General features: G+C 43.4%; 1 protein-coding gene across 1 annotated transcript; it reads left to right on the top strand.

Moving 5' to 3' along the window:
• Positions 1-1079: 1079 nt before the first annotated feature.
• NKAP (NFKB activating protein) lies at positions 1080-8133 on the top strand. Its single transcript, XM_067548171.1, has 9 exons — positions 1080-1523; positions 2704-2784; positions 3219-3295; positions 3515-3634; positions 4613-4661; positions 5154-5266; positions 5438-5513; positions 6391-6540; positions 7052-8133. Exons 1-9 carry the CDS (start codon positions 1183-1185, stop codon positions 7224-7226), a joined length of 1182 nt encoding a protein of 393 aa, XP_067404272.1. The 5' UTR covers positions 1080-1182; the 3' UTR covers positions 7227-8133.
• The last annotated feature ends 501 nt before the right edge of the window (positions 8134-8634 follow it).

The raw sequence follows: 8634 nt of genomic DNA, 5'->3' as shown, positions 1-8634 counted from the left end.
ATTCGTCCCTTTGACTGAAGCACTGTGAGCAGCTTGCCCTGTTACCACTGTGACTGCTAGGCTGCATCTCACAGCTTGCACGGAAAGGGTGCTGATGACAATGCCAGAACGGCTGCATGACACAGGTTTTGGCTGTAGTTACTCCTGTTCTCCTTGGACACTTCCACCTCCTGCAGGATTCTGGCTCCTTATTTAATGGCACCTCTGCAGAGCCACTGATTACATTATCCAGTGACACCTCACTACAGCAATCGAACGGGTAAGGGGGGGGACCCAGAGCCTCTTGCCGCTGCTTTGCTGCTTCAAACGCACAGCAGGGAAGTGGTGACAAAAAGCTGCTCCCATCTGATGGCTGCTCTGTGACCTGTGTCAGGGGAGATGCTGGTCTCCGGCCGGTTCCTTGGGGGCGAATCACAGAACATCCCCACCACCGCGGGCAGGGTCACGGGCTCTCCCTTCTCAGCCTGGCTCCTCCAGAGAGGCGGAGGCCCGGCCACCGGGGCCTGCGGGGGGGACCCCAAGGTGGGAGTAGGAGGCTCCACTTCCCCCCCCCCTCGCCACGGGAGCGGGCCCAGGGCGGGCTGCGTCCCCTGCATCCACGTGGGGGCGGCTCCTGGGCTCTCCCCCAACCCGGCTCCCCTGCGTCAGGGGCCAGGCTGCCCCGCTGTCGGGGTCTGGTGGGGGGCGCTGCCCCGGCAACGCGGCTGCGCTCCTCCCCTTGGTCCCCGTGACAACCCCGCCGCACCGCGTCCCTCTCCTTACCCGGCCCTTCAGCCCCCGCGTCCTGCATCCCCTCGGGCTGCGTCGCCGCGGAGACCTTTGCTCTGCTCCGGACCCCTCGCGCGGCGGCGTCGTCTACAGGGACCTGCGCGTAGGAACCAAAGGACAGGGCCTCGTTGCAGTGCGGTGCGCGCTAGTGGGCTGCAGCCGGATGTTCATTTCCTCGGCGCGCGAGTACCGGAAGGGCTTGGCGGTAACACTCGGATGTTGTTTCCCTGGAGTCGGCTGTCGGTGACGTTACCCGGAAATGCTTTCTTACTTGCGGGCGGGGGGGAGTCCTGCGACCGGAAGTGGGGTGGGGGTTACGGGTGCACTACCCGGAAGTGTTCCGCGGTGGCCGCTGCTGGCTGGCGCTAGGGAATTGACCAAACCAGGTGACGGCCCCGGCCCCGGCAAGCCGGGATGGCCCCGGTCTCCCGGTCCCGAAGCCCCCAAGGGTCCCCCTGCTCCCGGCGGAAGGGCGGCAGCAGCAGCTCCTCGGCGAGCCCCTCGCCCCCGAGACCCAGTCGGCCCCACCGGCCTGCCTCCCCCGAGAAGCGGGGCAGGAAGTCGCGGTCCCGGGAACGCAACGGCTTGAAGCACTCGGGCCACCGGCGGAGCCGCAGCTGGTCCCGCTCCCGGGAGCGCACGCCGGGCGGGCCGCGCTCCTCCTCCTCCGCTCACCACGGGCACCATCACCACGGCGGCGGCAAGCAGTGGCCGGACTACTACGAGAAGGAGAAGGAGGAGATCCTGCGGCAGAGGCGAGCCCCTATCGCCCCTGACCCCGGGGCCCCGAAACGCCCCCTCCCCGCGGAGAGGCGGAAGCAAGAACGAGCCCCCGAGACCTCGAAATAGCGCCCCCCTCATCCCAGATCATTGGACACCCCGTCCTGGTCCCCACCCCGCGCCAAGAGAGCCAGACCCTCAGCCCTGTCAGAACACTCTGGGTTCATCCCACCCATGCTCTGGCTGTATGGTCCCCACAGCCCCCTCCTTCAGCCGTGCCTCTGTCTACTGTCCTTGGTCCCACAGACATGAGTGACCATCCCTTTCTCCCCGTGGAGGATTGTTCACGACCGTGTATTTTTCAGTGCCTTGTCCAGTCTACTTTTAAATGTGCTGTGTCTGCTCACTACTTAGCTACTAGGTTCATTTCTTGTTCCACCGTAGTTTGGGGGGAATTTTACATCAGTTTTGCCCTACTTTGTCCATTAAAGAAACTAAGTGGGGAGTTAATCAGGAGCCCCAAAGGCACATAAAGTTAAGTAGATTGGAGTCATCTGTATTAATGTAGTGATGCAGCCCCCAGGTAAGATAGGGCCCAGTGCATTAAGCTATCTTAGGTAGCCTGCAGAGATGACAAGTTTACAAATAGTACAGCCTACAGAGATGACAATGGATGCAGTGGATTGTTCTGATAAAAAAGCAAAGCATTACATATTGGAATTTATAGTCTCTACAGACTGTCTTCAGTTTTATAGATAAGGGTAGCCGGAGAGCTGTCTTGTGGAATAATCTGCCACCGACTTGTTACCTTTGCCTTTTAGTTTTCATCATAACAAATAATATGTCTAAAACGTTTACTGTGATGATTACATCCACTTCCAAAGACAATTAATTGGGAACATTATACGTGTGACTAAAAATCCTTTTATGAGACTACAAAATCTGAGGGTTAAATTCGTTTTGCTTTAAAATTTCTCAGATCTGTATTGGTTACTGTCCCCTGGTAACTGAGAAAACTAATGTTGAATTAAGTCTTGTTTTTGGAGGGAATAAACAAATTTTAAATATTAAAGTGAAGAAAGAATATCCTTTCACCAGATCTAATTTCAGAGATGAGAAATACTGCTAAAACTCAAATACAAACTACTCAGATTTTGAATATTTATTTGGTGGGAGTAGCACACTAGGTTTTAATGCAGGTATGTATCTTTACAGGAGACTTAATGAGAGAGAAAGAATTGGAGAACTGGGAGCACCTGAAGTCTGGGGACTGTCGCCGAAGTTTCCTGACCCAGAGTAAGTCATTTGTCTTGGGATTTTTTCTCCTTTTGGAATTCTGGTTTGTAGTCTTATGCCAAGATAGTATTGATATTAATTAAATATTAACATTACTTTACAGAAATGTCTTGTTCTTGTTCTGCTTTCTTTATTCCTCTGTAATTCATGTTACACACGTCCAAAGTGAAATCATAACTGGTTACAATTTTTCACATAATCCCAACAGATCAATTACATGAGGTTTTAGCATGTTGTAGATCAAATGACGTCATCTGAGTACTGTAGTTCTGAGAGAGACTCAAATATTTCATATTAGCTATTTAATGGTTTCATTCATTACTAACACAGGCCCTTAATCTGCAAACAATTATACATGTGTTTGATTTTGGATCAACAATCTGCACTTCAAATCATATTTCATAATATTTAAGATCTTTTTTGTTTCTGTTCAGTTCTGATGAGCATACCCCAGTAGAAGATGAGGAGGCGAAATCTAAGAAGAGTAGCTCTTCAGATTCCAGTTCAGAAGGTATTTTATTTTGACTATAGAAGTTGTTTGCACAATATAGAACATCCAGGGTTAGAATCTGCTCACTTTACAAAGAACTCTACCGACTTCAGTAGGACTCAGTAGAGTGAGCATAGTGGATTTCCATGCGGTGAGGATGCTAGCATACTAAGATCCAGAAATATTATTGGTGTGCCAGACTCATCTTGCTGGTGACATTCTCTTTTCAAATCTTTTCAGAAGAGAAAAAGAAGAAGAAGAAGAAAAAAAAGGAAAAGAAGAGAAAGACATCAAAAAGAAAACACAGAAAGTATTCTGGGGATAGTGACAGTGAGTCTGAATCTGAGCTAAACTCCAGTGGTAAGAAAACAAGGCTTCAATTAATCTATATGGTCTGAAACATATTGTATGTGTTCTTTATAATCATGTGGAATATTGCATGTGTTGTGTGGGCATCCTCACGATGTTCTAGGATTTTGTATGTTAGTTGCTTATTACGGGAAAAATCTCTGTGACTGTGTTACTTGATGACAGAATACGTTCTGAAGACAAAGTTTTCTCTTCTCCCAATATCCATCTAAATTGTAGTGAAGCTTTTTGTAATTCCACTTGTGCCTGTGTTCAGCTCTCATTTTTTCTGGTTGTATCCAAGACTAATGTTGAATAGGCTTCCCTCTGTGTCCTTTTCCAATTCTAATCTCCTTGCACCTCTTACATTTAGAACAGCCTCTGTTTTTGTGCACCAAAACACCACTCTCTCTACTCAAATGTTTCCTTAAAACATATCTTCTATGAAATCTCTTAGCCCTAATCCATTTTGTGGAGGATGTGAAATCACAAGATTCTAGCCCAGAGGCAACATACAGCCTATGTTGCTGGAATTCAGCAGCCATCCCCATAGAAATAAATCCCTAATCCTATATTTTAAATTCTTTCACTGTTCTAATGAGTTCCCAGTGTCTCTTGCTTCTGTGCATGGGGTATGGCCGTCAGGGAATGGTATCTTGAATTTTATCCATCAGGCATTTCAGGTCAGGTGCTGATAGTATATGAGTACATTGAATAATATTGTTTTGACCAATAAATGGTCTGGAATTGAGTCCTTCCCCTCTTATGCATATAATTAATCACTGAGCCATTCTGGTGTAGGGTGAACTGAGGAATTCAGGGGCATTTTTACTTTTATTCCAGGTGAGTTGCTCAGTGTTGCATGGCTTCAGTTCTTTCCACCTTACTTTAGCTGCTGTTGTGTAGGGGATTATATATCCAATAAAGCTCAGTACTTTCTTCATTTCATTACTGTGGGGTTTCGGGGTGATCATATATTCGATTTTTCAGATGAGGAAGATAAAAAGAAAACCAAGAAGAAGAAAAAGAAACATAAAAAGTAAGAGGAATCACTAAAATATTACATTTAAAACACGGCTGTTTTTAAATCTGTGTCTCTCTTCCATTAGGGGACAGCACTATTATATTATTTCCCTAGCTGATGAGTGAGGAAGGGCTAACACCTCTGTTTCTCCTGTAGTTAAAGGCCCAGGGTAACGTGTAAGCCTAACCTCAGAATCTCTATGACTCTATCTCAGACAGAATGAATGCTGACTAGTAAAGGGCCCAGTCCAAACTGGAAAGAGTAATCTGCCAAAGAATGGTGCATGGAAGATGCATAATGTTACATGTTAGATCTGTAGAATGAAATGTTTTTGGTGACTTATTGAATAGTCAGATACAAAAAAGAGAACTACATTTTTGTTCAGTTGAACCCTCCACTACAATGCTGCTCGAAAAATTGATCATTTAAGCCTGGCCTCTAGCACTGTTTCCTTTTCCCTGCTAGATTTATAAACATCTGTCTGTCTCGTCTTTAACTTCGGAACAGAAAGAAGTCTAAGAAAAAGAAGAATAAGAGGAGTAGGAAGAAATCCAGTGATTCAAGTAGTGAAGATTCTGATGAAGCGCTTCAAGGGGAAGATCTCTGGATTGAGAGTTCAAGTAGGTTCTTTCTATTAATGTTCCTGTTATAATTCAGAGGTATTTTGTTCAGTAATATCAGTTCCTGATACGTTGATGTCATGTGTAACTGACCTGACTTAGTCAGGTGTGACAGATTTGTGCAAAGCAGAAGGTACACAAGTAATCTTTGTGATTATTTATGTATTGCAGAAAATATAGATGGGGATAATTTAATTGGACCAGAAGCTCCAAAAATGCATGCATCTCAAGATGATAGGCCTTTGAAGTAAGTAGTCATATAATTTACATAAACAGATCAAATCAAGGAAATCAAATAGGAAGATTGCCATGTCACCTTTTACCTGGCCTCTATATGCTAGAAAATTGCTGCATGTGTACATGCAGGCTTCTGTCAGAAGAGATTGTTACTGAGTCTTAATGCATTATAATAAGATGATGTTTTCCCACAAACTTTTATTTGTTAGAGGCACTTGGTTTCATTCTTGAACTGAAAACTTACTGAAATCAGCTAGAACTCAGCATGTGTGCCTGGTAACTTTTGTTACAGACAAGTTACAAATTTTCAGTAGAATGGTCATGTTACAGTATTATTTTTTTCAAACACTCTCTGCAATGTGGTGACTTTATCCTGGCTTACCATTAAATCATAATCAGTTTTGATTAAGATAAAGATTTACAATCTCTCTTATTGATGGAAACTGCCAAAATAAAGGAAGCATGGATGTTAACTGGAGAAATGACTATATAGGGTAATGAATAGCAAAAGGGGAAGTGAGTTTCTCTTAGTGATAGTTCTGCTCCAGCTGTCCCAGAGTCACAGTCATTTTTTAGTAACATGTCAACCCAGAGGAAGGCAGTCCTGCAGTAAATGCAAGCTTTTGTTACAAACTTCCTTGCTTTAGTTAGTCTAGAAATCAGCATCAGAGTGAGTATTCCAGTGTGTCATGTCCAAGAGTTTAAACAAATTATTAAATATGCTTCTGCTCTACAGCATATTCATATGCATGAAATAAATATTCCTTAGTTGAGTTTCCAGTGTAGATTTATCAGGTCTCCTCTGTTTTAGCTCGTGATTTAATTACTCATGTGACCTCTTCAGTTTGAAACTGGTGACATCTTTTTTTTTTTTTTTTTAAATAAAGCTATGGCCATGCTTTGCTGCCTGGTGAAGGTGCGGCTATGGCAGAGTATGTAAAGGCTGGAAAACGCATCCCCCGAAGAGGTGAAATTGGCTTGACCAGTGAAGAGATTGCATCATTCGAGTGCTCTGGTTATGTAATGAGTGGTAGCAGGTAGGGTTTTTTTTATGATGGTTTACTTTATGACTGCATCAGAGACCAAGTTGAGAGCACCAAAAAAAGTTGCTAAGTATGTATATTATGCAACAATCAAAAAGGTTAAACAGCTTATGCCTCTGCTGATCTACAGTAAGTTTGTTACAGTTATGTTTTTCCCAAGGGCAAAAATACTTTGTAATTATCCTCTATCATCTTCACCTCTGTTTCCCTCTGATTCAAACCTCCTTTGTAAAGTACTTTGAGAGCTACAGATGAAAAGCACTATATTAAGAGCTAGGTATTACAATTGCATAAAAATGTAAATATTGTTCATTTTCAGATCTCCGTAAGCTTGATGTCTAGACAATAGGGAAATGAATGTTGGTGAGCTCCAAATAGCATGTTGGCTAATAGGAAAGACAGTGCAGTAGACTTTACAATGTGGGGTGGAGAAATCTTCTCCCAGAGAAGATGGGGATAAATGGGTTTTTTTTCCTCCTGACAAATGCAATGTTCTCCTCTTCAGGCATCGCCGAATGGAAGCTGTGCGTCTGCGTAAAGAGAACCAGATCTACAGTGCGGATGAGAAGAGAGCCCTGGCATCTTTCAACCAGGAGGAGAGACGGAAGCGAGAGAACAAGATCCTGGCTAGCTTCCGGGAGATGGTCTACAGAAAGACTAAGGGCAAAGAAGACAAATAACTATTTTTTTTAAATTGTACAGCACGGATTGTAGTAAACAATAGCTAACAACCCCTTCTTGTTATGACCTAGAAACAGCTGTAAAGTGCTGCAGTGCCTTGCACCTGATGGGATGAAGTTCTCAGGAATGGATCATTTGTATCAAAGAAACAATTACCCTTTCCAGACTTGCTGTAGGCAACTGCCATTAGGGGAAGTACAGAATCCTGAATGAGACAAAGGAGCACACGAGATTCGTGATCATACAAGATGGTAATGCACTGTGTTAGACCTTGATATGGATACAACAGGATACCACCATCTGCTGTGTGAGTGGCTCTGGGCTGCCTGCTGGTGATATGAATGATTACCATTTTCCATTTATTTTGGTTAATCAGCATGGACACAGTCAGACTAGACTTAACCACCACGAACAGGCAAAATGTTAAGGAATTCCTGAACATCAGTTTAGATTTGATTGACTGTTCATTTATGATGTACTTTTGGTAAGTTTTTTTACACGTTTCACATTTACCATTTCCTTTTAGTTTTCTGTCTCAAAACAGCTTATTTCATGGTTTGTGGTTCAAATTACATTTGTAAATAGGAATGGATTTGTAATTTAATATATGCTGGTTTCACTTATTTTAAAATGAATGTCACAAGCACTGTATATTATAAAAGTAGTAACATTAAAGGCCTGGCTTAGAACCTACAAAAGCCAAGGGCACTGAATGATAAGAATTAAAAGCTTGCCACCTCCTCTTCTTAGCTGCTGTACATAAATATCTGACAGATGGGGTGCAGTAGTAACCAGTGTTTAGAAGTCCTGGAAATACATAGGCAGTAACCAAAGATGGATTTTTCAGTTCCAGTTCGGAATTTCTTTATTCTGGAAATCTTCTAGATTAAACTCTTATTATTTTAACTCCTTGTATTTAATTTATTTTTTCAGTAGTATTACTCCCAAGATTTGTGGTTAGAGACCTGGTGTTCCCCCATTAAATCACCTGACATATTTCCAAAATGAGTATCCTGCATACCCTTTAACTTATTTCTTAAATGCTTTTTTTTTTTTTTTTAATTAAGTTTGTGGATGTACTTTTAAAATCCTTGGTTTGTACTTCTAATGGGTGGAAACACTTTTACCTTTTGTATGTTTCCATAAAAATCTTTAGAAATCCTGTTATCCACTTCTGTTGGATTTATAAACCTTGTTTTAACATCACATTAGGCCTAACCTACTTCCCATCATGATTTAACTTAGTATGCTTTGATCTTTTGTCTTCTGCTAACCTTAACCTGTGCACCCAGCAGGGCTCTATCTATGCAGAAGAGCCAGTTGCAAGGTCAGGTCCTTAACTTGTCAGTGTTCATGTCACACTCATTTAAAACTTCTGTGTGCATAATGTAGTAGATCCGACTATAA

Source organism: Emydura macquarii, unplaced genomic scaffold (assembly GCF_026122565.2).
Source record: "Emydura macquarii macquarii isolate MOO-44397 ecotype Brisbane River unplaced genomic scaffold, CSIRO-AGI_Emac_v2 contig_1253, whole genome shotgun sequence".
NCBI lineage: Eukaryota > Metazoa > Chordata > Testudines > Chelidae > Emydura > Emydura macquarii.
The sequence above is the reverse complement of the archived record's forward strand: the minus strand, read 5'-3'. Positions and strand labels throughout refer to the sequence as shown.